Source organism: Chlorocebus sabaeus, chromosome 3 (assembly GCF_047675955.1).
Source record: "Chlorocebus sabaeus isolate Y175 chromosome 3, mChlSab1.0.hap1, whole genome shotgun sequence".
In the NCBI taxonomy this organism is placed as follows: Eukaryota; Metazoa; Chordata; class Mammalia; order Primates; family Cercopithecidae; genus Chlorocebus; species Chlorocebus sabaeus.
The window spans coordinates 861,394-886,864 of NC_132906.1; the positions used below are offsets into that span (position 1 = coordinate 861,394).

At 48.7% G+C, this 25,471-nt stretch overlaps 1 protein-coding gene across 1 annotated transcript; it reads left to right on the plus strand.

Moving 5' to 3' along the window:
• Positions 1 to 789: 789 nt before the first annotated feature.
• Positions 790 to 23,922, plus strand: GJA3 (gap junction protein alpha 3). Its single transcript, XM_008021675.3, has 2 exons — positions 790 to 959; positions 19,082 to 23,922. The coding sequence occupies exon 2, from the start codon at positions 19,099 to 19,101 to the stop codon at positions 20,401 to 20,403; it is 1,305 nt and encodes a 434-aa protein (XP_008019866.2). The 5' UTR covers positions 790 to 959; positions 19,082 to 19,098; the 3' UTR covers positions 20,404 to 23,922.
• The last annotated feature ends 1,549 nt before the right edge of the window (positions 23,923 to 25,471 follow it).

Below are 25,471 nucleotides of genomic sequence, written 5' to 3' on the forward strand. Positions count from 1 at the left end.
GCGGCCTGCGGAGCCCAGGACAGGCGCGAGCGGGGCGCGGGCTGGAGCATCTGCGTGCGGTGGGCGCCGGCCAAGCGGGTCGGGACGGCCCCAAGAGCCCTCGGCGCTCCTCTCGCCTCCCGCGCCAGCGTGCCCCGGAGTGTGTGGGCCGCAGGAAAGGGCCCCGCGTCCACACCTCGAGCGCCCGCGCAGCTGCGGGACGGGGATGCAGGCGCTAGGCTTGAGCGTGCGCGCGGGCTAAGGTGCGGAATGGGGCCGCGGGGGAGTGCGGTGGCTGCGAGTGCAGGGTAGGGATGCGGGGACGGTGGGTGTTTGGGGGCGGTCGGGGTGCCGGGGCTGTCGGTGTGCGGGGGCGGTTGGTGTGCCGGGGCGGTGGGTGTGCGGGGACGGCAGGAGTGCGGGGGCGGTCGGGGAGCGGGGGGTGTGCCAGGGAGCGGCGGGTGTGCGGGGGCGGCGGGTGTGCGGGGGCGGCGGGGGATGCGGGGGCGGTCGGGGAGCGGGGGCGGCGGGTGTGCGGGGGCGGCGGGTGTGCGGGGGCGGCGGGTGTGCGGGGACTGCAGGGGTGCGGGGGCGGCGGGTGTGCGTGCCGGGAGGCGCGCGGGGCGGGGCTGTTCGGCGGCGGCGGGGGCGGTGGGCGTGGGTGGCCGGTGGGCGTGCGGGGGCGGTGGGCGTGCGGGGGCGGTGGGCGTGCCGGGGCGGTGGGCGGGGGCGGTGGGCGTGCGGGGGCGGTGGGCGTGCGTGCTGGGAGGCGCGCGGGGCGGGGCTGTTCGGCGGCGGCGTGGGCGCCGGGCGCAGCGCACACTGGGGCTGCAGGGATGGCGACCGGGGCGGGGAGGCCGGGCCCTGGCGCGGGGCGCACGCGTGAAGCGGCGCCGCACGTGTGAAAGGAATTCTTTTCAGAGAGGCCGGGAGCCCTGCTCGGGAGGAACGCGCCCGGGTGGCCGCCGCGGCGGAGCGGGGTAAGGCGGGCCGGGCGTCCCGGAGGCCGGGCGCAGGGGCTGAGGGCAGCGCGGGGCGGGGACGGGCGGGTCGGCGGCGCCGCGGAGCTCCGGGGCGAGCCGGGCGGGCTGGGACTGCCGAGTTGGGGAGCTGAGCCCCGGCACGTGTGCGTTCCCAGCCCCCTAGGATTCTTTCAGGATTCTTTGGAAAGTTGTGGGGAGCTCGGGAAAGTTGTGAGAAACTTCTGGAATAGTTAATCCTCCTCCTCCTCGGCTCCTGGAGGTCTGGGGAGCAGCACCTGGTTTGAGTTCCCTTGATGGACAGTCGAAGGCCGAGTTTAAGTTGTTTTCTGGGTGGTTTCCCGCTCGGGGGGAGGAAGTCCCGGACCGTCAGGCTGTAGGGCTCCTGGGGATACCCAAATGCTTGGAAACTCTCAGCAGCCGTCCGCGGGCATTCGGCGTCGCCGTGCTCCCCGAAGTCGTGTTGGGCTCGTTTAGAAACGAGCGTGGCTCGCCTACATTCTTTTCAGAAACTTTGTAAACTTTTTATTTTTAAGAAACACTGTAGCTATTAATGCCACGACCGCATGTCTTGGCCTATATGTTTGTTATGACGTGTTCAAGTAGAAAGAATTTGCAGAGGAGCGGAAAAGCGCCGCCGGAGCCCCTTCTCGTAGGAGACTTGAGAAAACAAATGGCAGTGACGCGGCTGCATTTGCTTTGTTGCCGGCTCCAAACTAGTGAGGAAAATTCATCCTACCATGTAGAGTTCTCGGCTCGTGAATATGTGACTGCGACTTTAGAACTCCTGTTTTTATTTTATCAAGATGTCTCCAAAACATGCCGTTTAAAAATGGTTCTATCCCAACAGCTGACAAGCGAATTACGGCTCTCATCACCCAGGAATTCAAAACCGTGGTGATTTATGATCTGTGCATCACTTCACTGGCGGTCCATCCGTGTGCTATGAAATGTATTGCAAGACAAACATTAAAGGATTAAAGAGGAAAAAAGAGGGATTTATTTTCCAAATATCACTGTGCGCAAAGTAAACAGCAGCTAGTTTGGCGCAGATTCCACCTGCTCAGCAGTTTGGTCCTTGTTGAGATAAGCATCTCATAAGGGCAACGCATGTGTTGCTCTAGTGGAAATTAATTCACAAAACTGTGCTACTCTAACAAATCAGACAAAACTGTTTCTTAACCAGGAACTGTTAACTGGCTGAAAGCTGTCTTAAAAGAATGATGGGTAACAAAATTTTTTGCCAATAAGGAAAATATTTTTGACCCAATTTTCTTGAATGTTACTTACATTTTAACTTATATTCATTTCTGTTAGCTAAAATAACGTGTACACACTATACATGTGAAACGAAAAATTATATACGTTTATCGCAGCCTTTTTTTGTTTGTTTGTTTTGAGACGGAGTCTCCCTCTGTCGCCCAGGCTGGAGTGCAGTGGTGTGATCTGTGCTCACTGCAAGCTCCGCCTCCCGGGCTCACCCCATTCTCCTGCCTCAGCCTCCCGAGTAGCTGGGACTACAGGCGCCACCACCACGCCTGGCTAATGTTTTTTGTTTGTTTGTTTGTTTGTTTGTTTGTTTAGTAGAGACAGAGTTTCACCGTGTTAGCCAGCATGGTCTCCATCTCCTGACCTCGTGATCCGCCCCCCTTGGCCTTCCAAAGTGCTGGGATTACAGGCGTGAGCCACCACACCCGACAGTTTTTTTTGAGATGGAGTCTTGCTCTGTCACCCAGGCTGGAGTGCAGTGGTGCGATCTCAGCTCACTGCAACCTCCCGAGTAGTTGGGACTACAGGGGCCTACCACCATGCTTCTTCCTCCCTCCGCTGGATGGTAGCTATTCCCAGTACTATGTAGTACTTATATTTTGATCTGTTTTGTGCCAGTCTGACTCTCTCATAGATTGCAAATGAATCTCCTGAGAGTGAGGACTGGATCTTAATTATTTTTGCTGTCCTCAGTGTGTGGCACTGTGCCACACACAGTAGGTAATAATGTTTTATAATAATTTATAATAAATGTTTATTGAATTGAGGAGGGAAAAAATCCAATACCTGTGACAACAGCATATATGTCTCTAAAATTTTGCAATTTCTGTATAATGCTTAAAGGCAGTAAAAGAGTAATAAACTTTCATCTTAATTTGCATTCCTACAGTGGTGGAAAATTCCTCATGATAACTAGGTTAGTACTTACTGCTTGCTTTTTTCTTTCCTTTTTTTTTTTTTTTTTTTTTTGAGACAGAGTTTCGCTCTTGTCCAGGCTGGAGTGCAATGGCACAGTCTCGGCTCATTGCAACCTCCGCCTCCCGGTTCAAGCGATTCTCCTGTTTCAGCCTCCCTTGTAGCTGGGATTACAGGCATGCGCCACCACGCCCAGCTAATTTTTGTATTTTTAGTAGAGACAGAGTTTCACCATGTTGGACAGGCTGGTCTCAAACTCCTGACCTCAGGTGATCCACCCACCTAGGCCTCCCAAAGTGCTGGGATTACAGGCGTGAGCCACCACGCCCGGCCTACTGCTTGCTTTTTTAGAACTCCTCTGCATCTCCAAAAGTAATGGTTGATGTGAATAGTTTCCACACTCTTATGTGTTTTCTTTAATTTGGAGAATTGGTTTGCTTTAAATTTACTGTTGACAAACTAATGATACTAGATATAAAAATTATTTAGCTTTTTACATTTAGACCACCTGATTATCTCCATGGATTATTGCTTATTTATTCCTGAAACTCCATTTCCTGCTGACTTTAAAATGAATCTTTTATTCTAGAACATAGAAGCAATTTCTGGTTATATATCAATAGTAGTAGATTTGAGTAAGAAAAGTGAAATCATACTAATACTATAGAAATTATTTCTGCAAAAAACTAGAAAATATTTTGACAGATGTAATTTTTATCAGTAATTCAGTGGAATCATAAAATACCATAATTATCAGGTTGTGGGATTTTGTTCAGTAAGCAAGAGTAAAAATATCTGAATTTACTTTTTTTTTTTTTTTTTTTTGAGATGGAGTCTCGCTCTGTTGCCCAGGCTGGAGTGCAGTGGCCAGATCTCAGCTCACTGCAAGCTCCACCTCCCAGGTTCACGCCATTCTCCTGCCTCAGCCTCCCAAGTAGCTGGGACTACAGGCGCCCGCCACCTCGCCTGGCTAGTTTTTTGTATTTTTTAGTAGAGACGGGGTTTCAAGGATGGTCTCGATCTCCTGACCTCATGATCCGCCCGTCTCGGCCTCCCAAAGTGCTGGGATTACAGGCTTGAGCCACTGCTGAATTTACTTTAAAAAAATAATTCTGGCTAGGCGTGGTGGCTCATGCCTGTTATACCGGCACTTTTTGGGGGGCTGAGGCAGGAGGATCTCTTGAGCCCAGGAGTTTGAGACTAGCCCAGGCAATATAGTGAGATACAGTCACTCCAAAATATAAAAAAAAAATTAGCTCAATGTGGTGGTACATGCCTATAGTCCCAGCTACTCAGGAGGCTGAGGCAGGAGGATCATTTGAGCCCAAGAGATTGAGGCTTCAGTGAGCCATAAGTGTGACAGAAAAAAAAAAAAAAAATTCCAAGTTGTGATGAAGTAATTGGGCTGTCCTTAGCATATCAGTAATATTTAACCATTTTTATAAAAAATAAAAACGCCCCCTTGAGACAGTCTGGACTGGAAGAAAAGAGTGAAAGCTTAAAATATACTCCAGCCCATGTTTTTAAACATATGTATTCCAGTATGTTAGAATATAATAAAATACAAAAGGCATGTAATACACAGTGTCACAGGCTGAACAGTCTGCCGACTGCATCGCCCATGAAGTGGTGTGGAAGGGGAAGGGAAGTTGGACCCGGACTTGGAGGCTGGGCACTTCCGTGCTGGTGTCAGCACTGTGGGCTGTCCACCTTTCGGCAAGTCCCAGGACCCTCTCTGGGCCACCATTTCCAGTTTGTAAAATAAGGAGCATAAACTAGACCACTTCTAAGGTTCATCCCATGCCAAAATGCTTAAGATTCCATATTTCTTCTGTCAGTAATGAGTCAGGTTCCTGAAGGATGTCATTTGGATTTATATGAGGAAATTGCCTTTTAACTGATGGCACTGTGTTTATGAGGTCAGTGTTTGGTCTTCCGTTGAGACGTCACGACTTGTGTTTTAGACATGACAAAAGCCTGTTCTGATCGCTGCGATGCTGAAGCACCCCTGTAATTTTCTCTATTACTTACCCTTGCCCCAAGCCACCCCTCAGAAAGTGGGGTACTGGTAAGTTCGATTTTACTTTAAGGAAGTCACTTGTTTTCATTATTCAATTTTTAAAACTTGGAGGACTAAAACATTGAAGGAAATACGTTAACACATCACTAAAATGTCTAAATAAAATGTTTGGATGAGAAAATAATTTCAGTGGAATTCTTAAGTGGTTCACAGAAGTTATTAAAACTGACAATGCCCTTTAGTAATTAGCGGAAGAAACCAGAGGGTTCCAATGGGAGATGGAGCTGGGAGGTCTCTGGAGGGTTGAAAGGAAACCCAGTGGGGCATGAACAGTCTTGGCAGACAGTGTTTCTAATTACGCTGCAACTCTTTACATTTTCCTGTCAATTGAATTGAAACTAAACCAGCTGTTAATTTTCTAGCTTCATGTTAGCCCTCCTTGTGGAAATGATGCTTTAGTGCTGATTTCTAGAGGGAATATTTATTTTATTCAAGTATTTCAAGAAGAAAGACTGTAGATAAATATTATATTTTTAATTTGGCCATTCTCAAGTATAAGATATTGAAGACAATTGTTTTTAAATTAACACTGTTGTTTTAATTACTTCCAGTTTTTTTTTTTTTTTTGAGACGGAGTCTTGCTCTGTCGCCCACGCTGGAGTGCAGTGGCGCAATCTCGGCTCACTGCAAGCTCCGCCTCCCGGGTTCACGCCATTCTCCTGCCTCAGCCTCCCGAGTAGCTGGGACTACAGGCGCCCGCCACTGCGCCCGGCTAATTTTTTTCTATTTTTAGTAGAGACGGGGTTTCACCATGGTCTCGATCTCCTGACCTTGTGATCCGCCCACCTCGGCCTACTTCCAGTTTAAAATTAGCTCTCACTACGGCCAGGCTTGGTGGCTCATGCCTATGATCCCAACACTTTGGGAGGCCAGGGTGCACAGATCACCTGAGGTCAGTAGTTCAAGACCAACCTGGCCAACATGGTGAAACCAGAAATATTTTTGTGTTTTCTACCAAAAATAAATTAGGTAGGTGTGGTGGCACATGCCTGTAATCCCAGCTACTTGGGAGATGAGGCCCGAGAATTGCTTGAACCCAGGAGGCAGAGGTTGCAGTGAGCCAAGATCATGCTACTGCACTCCAGCCTGGGAGTGCAGTGAGACTGAATAGAATAGAATAGAATAGAATAGAATAGAATAGAAGACTCTCACTAAGATTTTAAGTTATAAAAGGTAAAAAAAGATTAGTTCCTCCCTTTGACTAGAAATGAAAGTTGTTCACCATATTTACCTTAGCCAAATAAAGGTTTAAGAGCATATGACTTTTCAGGTATGCATAAAAGATTTAAATCCCCACATGAAAGAGAAAATAAGATAAATAATAATAATACGTAGGTGGCAGACACTGTTGTACATGCTTTCCATACATTCTTATTTTGTAAATAAGCACATTTAAAATATAAAAATGTATAATCCTAGCAATGCCTGAGAACTATTAAAGAAGTTAAAAAATTAAATGTATAATATTCCTAAATCAGTTGGCTCTGGATGAGGGTAATGTTTTCTGCAAGCATTAGATTTTTGAAACATTAGGAATAGAACCCGTGTATCTCTCCATGTAAATTAGAGATGGAAACTCCTGGAACTATACAGTAACCACATAACTTTGAGATAAAGGATACTCTTAAATTGTATCTGTGTATTTTATAGGAATGCCAACAAATACTAAAATCTGCATTATCTATTGAAAAGATCTATAGGACTCCTATAGATTTATTCTATATATTATGAATATGGCATACAAAATAGGACAAGGGAGAAAATAAAATAACCTGTCGTTTTTAAAAGCATATCAAAGTTGGTTCATTAACAAAAGATAAACTAGCAAGACTAAATATTTTTAAATCCCCAAATAAACAATATTTGAAACCAAACAAAGGAATTTGACTACAAACACCATAGAGCTTCAAAATCATAAGAAAATGCCATGAATAATTTTATGTCAACAAATTTTAAACATAAAGCAGAAAATTTTCTAAAAAATATAAGTGACCAAATTTGACTTAGTAAACCTACATATGTTAGTAACAGTTAATGAAATTAAATTTGTAATCAAGTCTTCCCTCCTACCCTTAAAAAAAAAGACATTAGTCTGAGTCAGGAGAATGGCTTGAGGCCAGGAGTTTGAGACCAGCCCTGGCAATATAGTGAGACCCCGTCTTCACAAAATAAAAATGAAAATAAAAATTGGGCATGGTGGTGTGTGCCTGTAGTCTCAGCTACTTGGGAAGCTGAGGCAGGAGGATTGCTTGATCCCAGGAGGATTGCTTGATTCCAGGAGGATTGCTTGATTCCAGGAGGATTGCTTGATCCCAGTAGTTCAAAGTTACAGTGAGCTGTAATCATGCCACTGTATTCCATCCTGAGTGACAGAACAAGGCCTTGTGTCAAAAAAATAAAGTAATTAAATCATAACAAAGAGGAGTTACCCTCTTTGGTGATTAACATCTAAAAATCACAATAGATGGAGGAAAAAAGTGTTGCATTAAATCCAGTACTCATTCAAAGTTTAAAAAACAAAAACACAACAAAGTATTTAGCAAAGAAAGCCTGGAATGAAATGTCTTAGTCTGATAGAAATTAAAACATCGTGCTCAATGACAAAACTTTAGAAGCATTCATATTAAAGTCAGAAACAAGAAATGATGTTACCACACTATATTATGCTAGAAGTCCTGGCCAGTAAAGGGAAGACAAGAAAAAGAAATAAAAGGAATTAGAATTAGGAAAGGAAGAGACAAATTTATCCTTAAGAGTAGATGATTTCTATGTCTACGTAGAAAATCCAAAAGAATCTATTAGAACTAGAAAAGCCTTTGTAACAGGTTGCTGGATACAATATCAGTATACAAAAAGAATGTTCCTAAGTACTAATAACAATCAATAAGAAAATTTTTAAAACTCTTCAGAACAACTGTAAAGAAGTATCCAGGGATAAATCTAACAGATGTGTAAGACCTTCAGGGACAGCATCCTGAGGCTCAGGGCATTGAAGAAGCGTCGCAGCAGTTGAGACATTGCACTTGCTAGTGGGGAAAGGAGCGTACAGAAGGAAATCTGATTCATCTCTAAACGTAATGCGTTTCCAATCCAAACCCTATCCTGGATTTTTGTGGGTCTTGGAAAACTATACCTAAGTTTCCTGTGTTAGAAGTAAAAGGCCAAAAATTGGTGAAAGATACATTTGGAGAACAAGGTCGGGGGACTTGTCCTACCAGATACCAAGTGCTGTATATCTAGAACTGTTGCCATTAGGTGTCCTGCTGCTGTGGTTAACAGGGGTAGCCTTCTGTCATTTTCTTCCGGAGATGGGAAACTAATATCATGTGCTCTCAGTGTGAAACTTCAGAGATTCAAGATTTTCCCCTTTCATGCTGGTCTGTGTGATTGAACTGTGGCACTAAATTATAAGTGACACTAAACCAGCTTTTAAAGGCCTGCTTTTAATCTTGCTTGGACAATGCTAAATGTTGAAGTCAGCCGTATAGAGTACAATAAAAGGTCTTTTGTTCCTTTTGTTATTTTGACAGGTTTGTTTTGAGTTCTATTTCTTTTTTAAAAAGTCAGATCAGAACTATGAAAAGGGTAGGACGATGTACCGAACACTATACACTTGGTCTTGTGGCATCTGGAAATTACAGTCTTTAGGTACAAAAGCTTGAAATAGGCAAGGAATGAAAGAGGCTAATGGAAGACAGTCTTTCCAGTGGTTGAATAGATGACTAACTAGATAAGCCCATTTTCATTGTATATTATTTGTGACTAGTTCAGCTCACCATGCCCTCTTAGAAATGTGCTAAACCAGGGATGCAAAAATGGGCATCTGAACCACCATTGCCCTGTACCAAACCCTCACAGACATTACTAGTTAAATGTAGAGCTCTTTCTGGGTAAGCCTACTTTTGACCCTCAAAATCCTACTCATCAGTGTTCCAGGCAATCACAAATACTTAATACAGAATTAATTTACCTAGCTTTACTCCATATTATATTAGCTCTAATTTGTAAAGCAAGTAACAGTGTTTTAAATTGTCAGTATAGACTAGGCGTGTTAGCTCTCGCCTATACCACACTTTGGAAGACCAAGGCAGGCAGATCACCTGAGGTCAGGAGTTCCAGACCAGCCTGGTCAACATAACAAAACCCTGTCACTACTAAAAACACAAAAATCAGCCGGGTGTGGTGGCCGGTACCTGTAGTCCCAGCTACTCGTGAGGCTGAGGCACAAGAATTGCCTGAACCCACAAGACAGAGGTTGCAGTGAGCCAAGATCGCATCACTGCACTCCAGCCTGGGCAACAGAGCAAGACCCTGTCTCAAAAAAATTTTTTTTTTAATTTTCAATATGGTGTTATGAGAGGGAATCAAGTATGGTACAAATTACACCTTTTGGCTGTGGCTGCATTCCAGAGTCTTAACTAAAACTTGGCTTGGTGGTGATCAGCTCCTCTGCAGGTGCCCTGCCCATGTGTGCTCACCCTCTGGATGCTGCTGGACCCCTAGACTCTATTGTCACCCCTGTTTTCTCCTACCCTGCCCTTCAATAATCTCAATCCAGCCCCAGGGTCCACTTAGTGACAAGTCCCAGATGTGCGCCTCCAGCCTCCACACTCGCACATCTCAGGCATTTTAAACTTAACATGTCCCAGACAATTCATGATCACATGTTCTTCCCCAAACCTGGGCCTCCTCTGGTCTCCCCATCTTGGTAAAAGGCAGTTCCATTCCTCCAGTTCCAAGCGCCAGTGCTGGTGCCCTCCCGACACCAGCCCAGGGGAACGCCTGTGGGTACCACTTTCAGGCATATGCAGGCCGCGCCTTTTCCCACACCTCGATTGCTCACATCATGTCTCTGGGTTGTGGCCCAGCCTCCTTGCTGGATGCTGTGCGTTTGCCCCACCCCCATAGACTGTCCTAGGGCAGCCCTGTGAGCATGGCCACCCTTCTGTTCCGTCCCTCCAGTACTTTCCCATCGCACTGAAGTGAGAGCCCAGGTGCTCTTCCTGTCTACTGTGGCCTGTCTGCCTCCCTGGCCCCAGCTTGCCAAGCTCAAGTAATCCCATCCTCGCTGTCCCTTGAACCCATGAGGGTTGCCCGTAACTGAGAGCCCCTTCTGGCCTGGATCACTCTGCCCGCATACCTGAGGCTCCCATGTCCTGGAGCCCCAGTCCTCTCTGGCCTGTGCACCCCCACGGATGGTCCTCCGCGGCTCTCCGCTTCTCCAGGGCATCAGGGGGTCAGACACGTGGAGCTTCTCTCACGTTGCATGACTTCGCACCAGCACGGGCTGCACTGGGACAGGAGTCCCTGTGGCCTGTTCCGTGTCATCCTCGGGCTGGAGGCATCCCTTTGGGGAGCAGGACTCAGCAGCCTTTGTTGACCGCCTGCATCTCCTGTACCTGCAGAGGAATGGGTTGTGGGGTGTGGGGGGCAGGACCTCATCTCTTCCACATCCTCTCCAGTCCTTGCCATTAAGCTCCCTTATCTCCTGGAGGACTGAGTCCTGCCCTTGCCTGAGGAGGTAACCTCCTCGTTGACCCCGCTGACAAGAGTCTTGTCAGCACTCTGGAGACCTCCTGCCCACGCCTGCCCTCACTGGCTGCCTCCTGGCCGGAAGGAGCCGCCTTGCTCCCACCCCACCCTCCCTCCGACACCCTCCTCCCTCTCTGATGTCCAACATCCACACCTCCCCGTCTGGGGTACCTCTGCTGGGCCCCGGGCCCCACTTTTGCCCATGCTCTCTCCTTCTCTGACATTCTTGATGTACTGAGAATGGATGGGAGCCGGTGGCACCCCCCATCGCTTCTCTCCGCACTGCATTGACCCCTCCCCTAGGACAGGACACTTGAGGACCACAGTTGTCTCCTGCCTTCCTGTGAGGTGGACAGGCCTTTCCCCCACTCCGTCCTTTGGGCCCTCTGAAGGGCGCTGACACGGAGTCACCCCTGCACACCTTACAAAAACCTAACACAATCTAAGCCTGTGGCCTTCTCTGGAGATGCTCATCAGGAAGAGTCGGAGGGCACCTTCCCCCACACTGTCCAGGACGCGGTCCTCCCGGCCCCATCTTAGTCCCCACACTGCCAGACCACCTTCACACACACACACACACACACGCACGCATGCACACATGCGCACGCACGCATACACACACACAAGCACGCACACACACGCACGCACACACACGCACGCACATACGCATGCACCAGGAGCAGTGGTCTCCTGCCTCCCTCTTCATCTCTGTTCTTTGCTGCATGGTCCTGCCTGAGAGAGAAAGCTGTAGTGCAGACCCTCTTCCTGAGCCCTCCAGCCCACACGGGCAGCTGCCTCCTGGTTGTCTTTGTTCCTGTCTCATCACTGCTCTCACAGCCACCCCCTTGCCTTTCTTCAGCTCAGCTCAGCACTTGCCCCAACTTCTTCCTCTTTATTTTTTATTTATTTATTTATTTATTTATTTATTTATTTAAGACAGAGTCTCACTCTGTCGCCCAGGCTGGAGTGCGGTGGCGCAATCTCAGCTCAGTGCAAGCTCCGCCTCCCAGGTTCTCGCCATTCTCCTGCCTCAGCCTCCCGAGTAGCTGGGACTACAGGCACCCACGCCCGGCTAATTTTTTGGTATTTTTAGTAGAGACGGGGTTTCACCGTGTTAGCCAGGATGGTCTCGACCTCCTGACCGCGTGATCCACCTGCCTCGGCCTCCCAAAGTGCTGGGATTACAGGCGTGAGTCACCGCGCCCAGCCAACTTCTTCCTCTTTAAACGGTGCCATCATTTTCCCGGTCACCAGGCTCAGCCTCTGGTTCATAGCTCCTTTATTCCCTGACTCTAGTCAGACGTTGCATTCTGCTTTATTTTTGTCTTCAGAATGTGTCTCCTTGCTGTCCTTTTTTTTTTTTTTTTCCATTCGCTTGCCTGTCACCCAGCCCAGGCCTTGGACACTCACTCCGAGATTACCCCACTCTTCCTGAGGCCCTGCCAGCTGGCAGAGAGGCCCCCTCATTCGTGAACAGCACTTCCAGCCCGTCACTCCCTCCCAGCGTTGTTGAGGGGCTCTCTGTCATTCATCTGTACCGCAAGTGTTTACTGAACGTCTGCTATGTGCAGAGTATGGCCACAGCTGTACAGAAGCCGCCTTTTAAAATCACTGCTTCCGACCCACAACCCCTGTTCCCACCTCCATGGAAACGTTGCTGTCTTCTGGAAATGCATTCTCTTCTCCCACCTCTTATCCAAAACCACAAACTCCTAATCCCAGCTGAAACCCACTTTTCTCTGCCTGCCCATTTTAGTATAATATGAATATCCTTTTGCTCTGAAATCCCCTTGTATGTGTATACTGTGTAGCTCCCTAATTTACTGAATTTTCCCATCTCCACAAATAGATTTTTAAGATAGAGACTATTCCTTAAACTATTTGTTTCTTTTTTTAAGAGACAGCGTCTTGCTCTGTCACCCAGACTGGAATGCAGTGGCACAATTACGGCTCACTACAGCCTCAACTTCCCTGGCTCAATTGACCGTCCACCCACAGCCCCCTGAGTAGCTGGGACTATGGGCATGCAGCACCACACTCAGCTAATTTTTTTGTAGAGAGGAAGTCTCACTGTGTTGCCCAGGCTGCCCTTGAACTCCTGGTCTCAAGAGGTCCTCCTGCTTGGCCTCCCAAAGTGCAGAGATTACAGGTGTGAGCTACTGCACCGAGATCATTCCTTAAACTTCTCGTGTGGCCAACAAAACCTGTGGCCCAGAATTGAGAGCAAGACTGTTGCTGAGTAAATAGCCATTGATTTATCTGAGGGAAAATGCAGTGGCTCTTGAAGGCCAAGGGGAAAACAATTTAACGGTTGAAAGGAAAAGGTAACTTTTCAAAGACTAAGAAGGCAGCGACGTAAACTTTGAAACATAAGACCTGTTTGTTATTCAGACAGTTAAGAATCAAAGTTTTCACTGAGACAAAACTGAAAAGATGAAGGGCCATGTCATGGGCGATCGTAAACACCCTGCAACCCAGTGCTGTGTAACCCACAGTTTTTAGGTCAGTTCTCTCAAAAGGGCTCAATAACGTGGGCTGTGGTATTCTGTCCTTAGGTCACATGCACCTTGCAAGGTTAAGCGATCACACCGGGGCCCTCCCCGTGGGTGATGAACGAAAGCCTGTGTTTTCCTCTGCCCAGCGGTGCTCAGGAGACATGGTTCAACAGCGCCTTGCCTGACCTCAACCTCCGTCAGTCCTGGCATACCTTCTCTCATCCTCTGTCTGTACTTAGCACGGGAGAGTCTTACTGTGACACATGTGCAGGTCTCTGATTTCACTATCTAATGATATTAGGAATATGATTAAAAGTGATATCAGGCTGGGCACGGTGGCTCACACATGTAACCCCAGCACTTTGGGGGGCCAAGGTGGGCGGATCACTTGAGACCAGGAGTTCCAGAACAGCCTGGGCAATATCACAAGACCGCGTCTCTACAAAAAAAAAAATTAAAATTAGGCCGGGCGCGGTGGCTCAAGCCTGTAATCCTAGCACTTTGGGAGGCCGAGACGGGCGGATCACGAGGTCAGGAGATCGAGACCATCCTGGCTAACATGGTGAAACCCCGTCTCTACTAAAAAATACAAAAAAAAACTAGCCGGGCGCGGTGGCGGGCGCCTGTAGTCCCAGCTACTCGGGAGGCTGAGGCGGGAGAATGGCGTGAACCCGGGAGGCGGAGCTTGCAGTGAGCTGAGATCGGGCCACTGCACTCCAGCCTGGGCGACAGAGCGAGACTCCGTCTCAAAAAAAAAAAAAAAAAAAAAATTAAAATTAGCCCCGCATGGTGGTACATGCCTATAGTCCCAGCTACTTGGTAGGCTGAGGTGGGAGAATCACCTGAGCCCAGGGAATTTGAGGCTGCAGTGAGCTATGATCCGTGCCACTGCACCTTAGCCTGGGCGACAGTGAGACTCTGTCTCTAACAACGACAACAACAAAAACCCAAAAAAACAAAAACAGAAAAACATGGTGTGGGTAAAATGCCTCCAGAGCCTCTGCATGTCATCCAGAGCCAACTAAAGTCTGATGGTGGCGGGGCGAATGCCGCGTCTGCTGAGGCGGCTTCCACACAGGTCTGATCAGGATCCAGTTGTCAGTCTCCCAGATAGATTGTCTGTCTTCTGGTTAAAATTTCATTTATTCTTGCATGTGTTTTACAAAACAAAACCCAAACTGTGAAGTGTAGTCGTGAGGCTCAGATGAGTGGTGGGGACATGGACGCCCTTGCCCTTGCTCGCTTAGAGTCAATTGGGGAAACTGCTTTCTCCAAACACTGCGCCTGATGTGGAGATTGCCAGGCGGGAGGATGGAATCCAGTCTAAACTCTCAGTGATCCCACAGTCATTATCCTCTGACATTGGGCGAAGCGTGCAAAGTGTATTGTATTTGTTTGTGTGCTTACTGCAGACATGATTAAAGCAGTGAACGGAGTAGAAACCACAATGAAAGAACAATGAAAAAGGAGTCAGCTGATTTTTTCAAAAACTACAACTTCGAAAAATGAAAGCCATGGTCATTCATCTTTTATGATGAGCAATGTGATATGTTGTCATAGAAAATGCAAAGAACTGTGAAAAGAAAAATCACCCCATTCTCAGAAGCACCACTGTTAACGTTTCAGTATCATTTCTCCTTTTCCTGTGTCCATGTAAGAGAGTGTATAAAATAGCTGGTATCAGACTGCTGTGTTGTCCTAAGCTTTTGTCATTTATGATAGCACCAGTAATGTTTCATGTCATTAATGTTCTGAAAAATTACATCTAATGGCTCCTTTATATTTTAGTAGTTATAAATGAACCATAGCTTTTCATTTTTACCAGGCTTTATTTCATGAAGCATTTAAGATAGTGTATCAGTTAGGAATTCTTTTTCACTTGCAAGCAACAGGAAACCTAATTTGAACAAATAAGATTTTCCCCTCACATGAGAAATCTGGAGGTGGCTGACGGGGCTGGCTGGGCAGTGCCACAGTTCACAGCAGGTGCCCTAGGACTCTCTTAACCAACCCCGCATGCGTATTGATTCATGCTTGCCAGGCGGCTGCCCAGCTCCAGCACCACGTCTGCACGTGGAAAAGAAAGGGACAGGACAGCACAGTACCGCCTGCCCTTTTCTTAGAAAACCAAAGCTTTCCCAGACGTTCCCCAGCCGACATCTTACACCTCCCTGGACAGAACTGCCTTTTCTATTCACCTCCAGCCACAAGGGAGGATGAAGAAGCAAACATTTCCCTTCCCAGTCACATTAGAGTCAGGCGAGGGAGAGAAGGATGGGAGTAAGAGCTGGGTCGGCCAGAGCACGCTGTCAGCCATGGCCAGCCAGCACTGCTCAGGTAACTGTTCATCCTCTGCCAGCCATTTCTGTTTCCAGTCATTCCTTATGGGTAACATCACAACACGCCATGCACACACGTTTATCCAAGTCTCTGATTATTCCCTTAGTAGGATGTCCTGGAAGTAGAATTAGAGGTCAAAGGTATTGTTAGGTTCATGCCTCTCATTCTTTTCCAGAAAGACCCACACAGATCCCTGGTGTGCTACCACACGCAGTGCTTGAATGCTGGGTGCTCCTGTTCGGGACACACTGTGTCGTCCTGTCTCTGGGACGCAGCCTTGGCCTCTGATGGGGCACAAGCAAGGCTCTGGCTGGTGGCTGGTCATCGTTCTTGTAGGTCGCACTCCGAGGTCGCAAGTCTCTTCCAAGGGCATATATTAGAGTGTTTTGCAGCCCCTGGGCCTGAAGGATCTGGAGCAGGCTGAGCCTGCTGGTTTACCAATTGAATAAGTAGTTACTTGGCCCTGTGTTTCTCAGCAGGTGCACGATGGGCATTTGGGGTGGGACAGTTCTTTCCTGTGAGGTCACCCCAAACATGGCAGAACATTTTGCCTCCACTGGCCCCACAGGGAAAGGCCAGCAGCATTGTCCAGTCTGTGACGGGCAGCAGGCCCCTCCCTCATGGTGCTCTGTGCCATCAGCCCTGTGTTGGGAGCCAGCCAGGCCCCTGTCCCAGCAGCTCGTGTAGCAAGAACTGCTGGAGCATGTGCGAGGTGCTGGAAGGGGAATGAGCTGCCCACAGCGGCCTGTCCTCGGAATCCTCTGGAAAGCACATCGCCCCGCTGCTCCGCCTGTAGACAGGGAACAGGAAAGGACGCCCATGCCAGCCCTGCCCTCAGAGCCAGGCCTGGGGAAGGGCACAGGGGGCAGGTGTTCTCTAGAGACCAGAGGCTGCTCTTGCCCGGCAGAGCTTGGCAGGTGGAGCTGTGGGAGGATGGAGAGAACCTGCTGGAGCAGAGTGGGGAGGAGGGTGTTGGGAGGAGGTGACAGCCATTAAATCAGGGTGGGGCAAGTGGGGGAGAGAACCCAGGGCACCGGTGTAGGCCTGAGGTGGCCACCCCTGAGGGGACTGTGGAGGCAAGGGGCAGGTCAGCAGGCAGTGGCTGGACAGAGCGCGGCTTTAGGTTGGAGAAACAGCATGTGCAGAGGCCTAAAGGTGGAGTTTCAGGCTTCAGTGTGTCTGGGCCCAGGTCCTGATGGGTCTTGCGTGCTCTCATGGTTTTGTCCTGGGCAGTGTCTACCCAGACGCCTGGGCATAGATGCCACTGGGGTCTGGTCCCAGCCCAAAGGGACACTTGGAAGAGAAGCAGGAAGTGACCTAAAATGGTTCCCCGACATCTTTCATGGGGGTGACTGGGTGGTTTCAAGTGCAGTAATTAAGTTTCTAAAGTAAAACATCCTCCTCCTTAGAACACAAGAAAAGATGCCAGCCACAATAGGAGACGAGAGACTGGGAGGATGCGTGAATAGTCAGCTTGTCTAAGAGCTCCAGGGGCCCAAACAAAACGCTGGGAGTTTATTCTGAGGGAGAGTTAACATTCGTCTGTTTCTTTAGATTGTTGGTGACTAGAGTTTTCTTTTGTTTATTTACCTTTGAACCAATTCATAAAAATTAATATTTTAAAAAAATTTTTTTATTTGAGACGGACTCTTGCTCTGTCACCCAGGCTGGAGTACAGTGGCGTGATCTCAGCCCACTGCAGCCTCTGCCTTCCAGGTTCAAGTGATTCTCCTGCCCTCAGCCTCCCAAGTAGCTGGGACTACAGGTGCGTTCCCCCATGCCTGGCTAATTTATGTATTATTAGTAGAGATGAGGTTTCACCACGTAGGCCAGGCTGTTCTCGAACTCCTGACCTCAAGTGATCCTTCTGCCTTAGCCTCCCAAAGTGCTGGGATTACAGGTGTGAGCCACCGCGCCCAGCCTGAAATATTTTAAAATCGAAAATGACAAGTGTTTTCTTTGGTTCCACTAGAGACTCTGTCCTCACAGCCGAGACTGCTTTCCTCACTGCAAAGCATGGAGCTGTCTTTCTGTTTCCATTCCCAGCATCCAGCAACACGGGGTGCCATCTCGTCTTCGTCCCCTGTGTCTGCGGGCACTGCTGCTTTCTCAGCAGGCGGCAGTCTCACCTCCCTCCATCCCTGTGGATGACCGTGGTCCCTGTTGTACACAGGCTCGGAGATTGGAAGCTGCCTGCCTGGGGATGTTTACCTAACACTTGCTGAGTTGGGCCTGGGGCTGGGCCTGCAGCTGGTACCACCTCCCACCTTGGGCTGCCTTCGTTGGAGTCACACCACTGGGGCAGGTGTGGCTGGTGAGCCCTGCCCAGCACCCATGGGCACTCTGACCCAGAAGACTGAGGATCCATGCCATCTCCCACACTGGCTGGGCTCCACTCACTTGCACCCTGACTGAGTCTGGACATGCTGTTTCCACCCCCAGACATCCTGGGTACCCACGAGTGCTGTTGGGTGACGGCCACTGAAGGCCTGGCTCTGCTGAGCTGGCCCCTGGTCCTGGCAGGATTCTCAAGCTCTGTTCACCCCAAGGGCTTCCTCTGCCCCCATCCACCACCCCTCCAGGTCTGCCTAGAATCCAATGTGGGCACTCGGTCAGGTGGGGTGATTTCAGGTGGTTGTCAGTTGATACTGAATCCTGTGTGAGAAGGTCCTTCCCTTATCATTTCTGTTTCTACCCTAATAGTGGCCTTGGAGGGGGGTTTGGTTTGATACTAGTCTGTTTAACACCTCTCCAGTACTCCTCATCTTCCTGTTTGCAACAAAGAGAGCTTACACCCAGAGCTGAAGCAAGCAACGTCCCATAGAATGTATCAACTTCCTTGTCATCAAGGAATTTATTCTTTATTTCCTTATTTATTTCCTTATTTGCAAAATACAGCTGACTGAGTTGGAACGTATTTACTCTTAAAGCTACCATCCATTGAAGGTATTAGTGCCAGTTTTCCATTGACAGTAGTAATGTAAACTTTGCTAGTTTAGATAAATTTAAGCGTAAAGAGTTGATGTGAAGACAGAAAAAGCAAATAGTAGGAGAGGTATCAGATTAACATGGCAGAAGTTCTGAAGGTGGCATGGGCATGGGGATGGCAGCAATTTGGGAAAAGGTTGCTCTAATCCCACCAGAACGGAAAGGTCATGATTCAGAATTGGCCCAAGCGGGCGCAGAGCCCCGGAGCTCCTGTAGGGTCAGCCTCGGGCGAGGATTTGGGCAGCCTGGAGGCCAGCGGGGGGCATTTTCTCTTCTAGCTGTGGCTTCCTCCTCTCTGAAATGAAGAGTTTAACCTGTGGTTCCTCATGGGCGCTTGCACTTGTGTAGTGCCTGCTCCTCCAGGTCCTGGGGAGCTGCGATGCCTGCCCTGTGGAGAAGCTGCCCAGCAGCCCCATCTCAGTACCATCGGGCCGTGCCCAGGGGTGCGAACCCTGGCCCTGAGCCGTTGCAGCCCGGTGTTAATGAGCGTTCTCCTCTTACAGGTTAGGAATCTGAAGCAATGGGCGACTGGAGCTTTCTGGGAAGACTCTTAGAAAATGCCCAGGAGCACTCCACGGTCATCGGCAAGGTTTGGCTGACCGTGCTGTTCATCTTCCGCATCCTGGTGCTGGGGGCGGCAGCGGAGGACGTGTGGGGCGACGAGCAGGCCGACTTCACCTGCAACACCCAGCAGCCGGGCTGCGAGAACGTCTGCTACGACCGGGCCTTCCCCATCTCCCACATCCGCTTCTGGGCGCTGCAGATCATCTTCGTGTCCACGCCCACCCTCATCTACCTGGGCCACGTGCTGCACATGGTGCGCATGGAAGAGAAGAGGAAGGCGAGGCAGGAGGAGGAGCAGCCGAAGACGGACAGCCCCAGCCCCCCGGAGCCGCCGCAGGACAAGCCCTCGTCGCGGGAGGACCGCGGCCGGGTGCGCATGGCCGGGGCGCTGCTGCGAACCTACGTCTTCAACATCATCTTCAAGACGCTGCTGGAGGTGGGCTTCATCGCCGGCCAGTACTTTCTGTACGGCTTCGAGCTGAAGCCGCTGTACCGCTGCGACCGCTGGCCCTGCCCCAACACGGTGGACTGCTTCATCTCCAGGCCCACGGAGAAGACCATCTTCATCATCTTCATGCTGGCGGTGGCCTGCGCGTCGCTGCTGCTCAACATGCTGGAGATCTACCACCTGGGCTGGAAGAAGCTCAAGCAGGGCATGACCAGCCTCGGCCCCGACGCCTCCGAGGCCCCGCCGGGCACCGCCGATCCCCCGCCCCTGCCCCGCAGCTCCCGCCCGCCGGCCGTGGCCCTCGGGTTCCCGCCCTACTACGCGCACACCGCGGCGCCCGTGGGACAGGCCCGCGCCCTGGGCTACCCCGGGGCCCCGCCGCCAGCCGCGGACTTCAAACTGCTGGCCCTGACCGAGGCGCGCGGAAGGTGCCCGTCCGCCCAGCTCTACGGCGGCCACCACCACCTGCCGCTGACTGAGCAGAACTGGGCCTGCCGGGCGGCCGAGCAGCAGCGCCACGAGCTCAGGGCCTACCCCGCGGCGCCCACGCCCGCAGCCCCCAGCCCCACCGGCAGCAGCTCCCGGCCGCCCACGCACGAGGCTGAGGCGGGCGCGGCGCCCCTGCTGCTGGATGGCAGCGGCAGCAGTCTGGAGGGGAGCGCCCTGGCAGGGACCCCCGAGGAGGAGGAGCAGGCCGTGACCACCGCGGCTCAGATGCACCAGCCGCCCTTGCTCCTCGGAGACCCAGGTCGGGCCAGCAAGGCCAGCAGGGCCAGCAGTGGGCGGGCCAGGCCGGAGGACTTGGCCATCTAGGGCCCGGGTGCCTGCCTCCAGACAGCTGTGTAGTGATCTTTTTCTTAGAAACCAAAACCAAAGTGCACTTCCCACCAGCAGATAGAACCTGAAAGTGAGCGCCTGGCGACCCAGGAGGTGGACGATGGAGGAGAGATCAGGTTTCCGTGTTCAATGCTTGCTGTTCTTAGCACTGTGAGTTACAGGGGGGCTAACTCCCACTTTCTGAGTTTGGGGGTTGGGGGGACAAGGGTTGTGGGCCTTTAAGATCTTCACAGCAGCCCAGAAGTCTGGTTGCTGAGGGCTGTCTCTGGGGGTAACTGTTCTGTTGTGGTAAAATAACAGGTATCCTGCAGTCCCTTCAGCTCCAGGGCAATTGGGTTTGCTATTCCTCAGCTCTCCAGAGCCTCTGGGCAGCCCAGAGAGTCACAGAGGCACTTAGCTCTATCTCTGTTTGATACTTTTAACTTAGAGTTGAATTTCATTTGGGATATTTGCCAAACTGCACTAAAAAAAGATTTACAGCAAGTCTATGTAGTGTCATTTGAGTTTCCGAAATTGCATGTGAAGCCCAGGATATCAAGCTTCAGGCTTCATGACAAGTGACAAAGAGCAGTTACCCTCCAGAGGCCGACTCAGTGGGCAAGGGCCCCAGAGGTTGCTGGCAGAAGGCAGGTGGAGACGCAGCCACACCTGAGGCCATTTTTAAACAGTTGAGGAAATTGACATAAAAGTGTGTCGGGTATGCCGTAGGTATTTATTTTTTGTGCTTTGAATGGTACAGATATGCCTATTTTCTCCCACTTTCTTTCAGGAAAAATGAAAGAAAAATAGTTTTTCTTTCTCTAAATACTGTTAAAATGATTAGTGGCCAAAACAGTGCTAATTTGTCCTAATGCATACTAGTAAAGATTTTGAACTTTCTTTTAAAAGAAATTCTTTCACTTCATGAGTCACCTAATTATAATGAGAATGTATTATATAAAACAAAAGCAGGGGAAAGTTTTAAGTGCATTCAAATACTTGAAGTTCTGAAGATTTTGAATGGGAAGTGAAAAGTGAACTACTGTTGCCAGGAAAATTATTTATACAGATGAATCTATGACAATCGACACTTTAAAAAAACAGTACAGAATAAAAACACTTCAAGCTTCCTAATCATTCTTTGTGGACAGCCTGTTTGCTTTCTGGAGTGTAAATAATATAAGTGTCTGGGGATCCCTGCCTAGGGGAGGGCGCGTGCTCATGCAGGCTGTTTGCCCCCTTCTCCCTCCACACCAGAGCTGTCCTGACAGGGAAGGCTGTTTATGTGTGTGGGCGTGGCTGGAAGACGGCAGAATTTTCTGTCCTGCACACACGGCTGTAGTATCTTGGTCACCATTTGTTTATAAAATGAATGATGGTCATGTTGAGCCTATTTCTACTCACACTTTTCACCTCCAACTTCTACTGAGTATCGTTAGCCCTTGTTCGGCAAAATCAATTTAATGCATTTCTTTTTATAAATTAGCTCCTCGATGGTGCATTTGTGACCACACTCCAGACATACTTTCTGTTTTCTATCATAAAGGGTGCTCCACTAACAATCTGATGAAAGGAATGCAATTTCCAAGTCTCAGATTCCTGCATGCAACTAGTTTTTCGCATCCGTCAAACACAAAGAATTTATTAGTACATTCTGCTTGCTGTAGGATTCACTAGGCAGGCTCCTAGGCTTGAAAAATGCTAACTTTTCTGTACATCTCCTCGCAGACTTTCTCAACCAGATTGAGAAAGAGAGAAATTAGCCCTTTGGAAAACTGTGAGTGCCTTTCTCACTTCTTTCCAGGCTGGTGCATAACTACAGCCATTCTAGATGCATAACTTCCCTCTGAAGATAACTCATTATATGCAGTGTATGCCATAGGCCTAGGGCAGCAGGACCTAGTTCTCGTGAGTGATAAAGGCTGCTAGAAGATCCTGGTGTGGGAAGCATTCTGATAAAAAGCTTTGGCCATTTTAGAAAATGCAATAGCAATCATCCAAGAGCATATAAGTACAGCTCAAGTACAAGTGGATGTGAATACTTGGTTCTTAAATTCTACCATAATAAATGTTCATAACAGTAACAAGCTTCTTGTTTACCCACAATTTGATTTTGAGTGGGGTTGGAGATGAGCATGAGAACTCAAATTGTCTTTAGTTTTTACATTTTAAAATTGAATTTAGTCAAAATATGTTTATGGAAATGCCAGTATTGTACCATTGACCATAGTCTAGTGGGCCCATTGAGAGTGGATAGGAGTGTAGAGTTAGATTCACTGACTTGAAAATCACTAATCTATAAAGAAGTGAGGTTTTGCAATAGAACAGTGCCTGTGGTGTTTTTTCAGGTTAGCATACTGATTTCAGTTCATGTAAGAAATGAAAGCATGTCTTACATCCTTTTTCTCTTTGAGGTATCTATGATTCTAAAGGCTGGGTCTTTCTCTCTCGGGCAGTGTGAAATTGTTCTCTACTCAACTAGTCCTTTAAGACATTGAAACGTGCAATAAAAATAGAATTGCCTCTCTCCGTGGGCAAGATTCCAGACCTTTTTTTTTTCTAGCCTGGAAATTTCACTGAAACTATTTTACTCTTGATTTATTAGAAAGTTTTAAAAAATCTCTAAGCCTATTTTAAAACTCAAATGCTGTACCTATAGCATTTGAGTATTATATTTACATACATGGTTTTTAAGCTGCTGTATACAATTACTTTTTATATCCCTGTTTTTATAAAATGTTAAAGATCACTATAGTTACAGTACCAAAATTCATTTTTTAAATTCTAAAACTATTTCTTATATTATCACTCACTTTCTCCTTTTTAAACTTTTACTGAGTTATTCTTGTATTTTTTAATAAAATTGACACCAAGAAATCCTTAAATTTACAAAAGAAAAATAGCAAGCCGGCATCTCTCTCATTTATCCTGGATTTCTTCGACTCTAGACAAGTAAGTGGATAGATCATAGAATTCCTACACAACAATACCTAGAATAATAACTATGAGTATCATTTAAACATCACTTTACAAAAAATTAACCAAATAGGGTTTAGGTCTCCTTTCACTTTAGGCTTTTTAAAAAGTATTATTAACACTTTAATTATTTTGTATTACCGAATAAAGTCCTTTTTTCTGAATTTTTTGAACTTCTGATATTTGTAACACTAATTCATGAATCTCCACCAAAATAAATACTTATAGAGAGTATTGCATGATTTAAGAGAGTAAATACATTTTCCAAAGATGAGTAGAGAGTCCTGCCACTGTCACCACCTGCCACTCCCACAAATTGAGGATATCCTACCATCACCTTTAATGTAACATATGGACATTGTACATTTAAGGTCAGGCAAGGCACTTTTCTTCCTAATTTTATATTACAGTGCAAATCTTGGGTTAACTCACTCTAAGGTTTCTGACCAAAAGATTTTTTCCCCTTTACATTACGGAACATCATAACAAGGCAAACAAGTTAGGGATTTGAATAACACTCAAAGCAACAAACTGTTTCCAGAAAGTACCATATTTGAAGCTGTTTGGTGTGTAAATGTTCATTTAGCTCATATATTTGCAAAACTCTTACTAAAACTTAATTTTTGTGCCATCACAGTGTCTTTCCTGGATTACACTGTAACTGGAAGTAAACATTTTCTAAAATAATAAAAGTGGCCTTAAGTTTAAACCACTAGTTCTGCAGTGGGTTGTTTTCATTGACAGACTCCCTAAGCAGGTATTCAAAATCACACTTTTTGTTATCTTGGATATAATAAGGAGGAAGACCTTTTTTCCTAACAGAAGCAGTTTGAGAAGTCGCTGCAGGGGCCGTCCCATCTCTCACAGGCTTTCCCCAGAGTGAAAACACACGTTCTCCCGGGGTTCAAGCGCTGCCGATGCCTGCAGCGAGTTCTTCTGAAGAAATAATACAAAAGTTCACCTTCGGCCGGGCGCGGTGGCTCAAGCCTGTAATCCCAGCACTTTGGGAGGCCGAGACGGGCGGATCACGAGGTCAGGAGATCGAGACCCTCCTGGCTAACACAGTGAAACCCCGTCTCTACTAAAAACACAAAAAAAATCTAGCCGGGCGAGGTGGCCCACGCCTGCAATCCCAGCTAGTGGGGAGGCTGAGTGGGAGGATGGCTTGAGCCTGGGAGTTCCAGGCTGCAGTGAGCCATGATGGCGCCCCTGCACTCCAGCCTGGACCACAGAGCAAGACCCTGTCGTTAAAAAAAAAAGCATGGACACACGGATCAGGACCGTTTCCCTCGGGGGAGGGTGGCGAGTCTGAGCCTGGGCCGGCTGGGCCGCCGCGCAGGGCGCTGGCAGTCCCGGGAACAAGTGGCGAGTGCGCTCCGCACAGCGCCGCGGGAGCCCGGGAGGGACGCGGGGAACCACAGCGCCTGCTGCTGGGCCGCAGAACCCAGGCTGGCCGAGCGCGGAAAGAGACGCTTTCCGTGGGCTTTGTCGTTTGCGCGGCCCTGTCCATTGGAAGGGAGTCTCCTCACCAGGAACTCGCAACGGTCCTGTACGGTGGACAGTTCCACGCCCGAGTCCAGGTGAGCCGCTGTGGTCATGGACGAGGGGCTGGATCCTGCACCTCTCTCCTCCCACAGCTGACTTTGGGGAAGTTATCTAACGTCTTTGACTTTATAGATGAGTTTTCTTGTCTGAAAAATTGAAATAAAGTTGCAAGGAGTAAAGAATGAACTTAAAATGCTTTGCCTGGCCGGGCGCGGTGGCTCAAGCCTGTAATCCCAACACTTTGGGAGGCCGAGACGGGCGGATCACGAGGTCAGGAGATCGAGACCATCCTGACTAACGCGGTGAAACCCCGTCTCTACCAAAAAAACACAAAAAACTAGCTGGGCGAGGTGGCGGGCGCCTGTAGTCCCAGCTACTCGGGAGGCCGAGGCAGGAGAATGGCGTGAACCCGGGAGGCGGAGCTTGCAGTGAGCTGAGATCCGGCCACTGCACTCCAGCCCGGGTGACAGAGCGAGACTCTGTCTCAAAAAAAAAAAAAAAAAAAAAAAAAAAAAAAAAAAATGCTTTGCCTAGTCCTTAACCC

Bases quoted from the DNA above. Each gene is read 5' to 3' on its own strand.
- GJA3 (XM_008021675.3), top strand. From the start codon at position 19,099: ATGGGCGACTGGAGCTTTCTGGGAAGACTCTTAGAAAATGCCCAGGAG.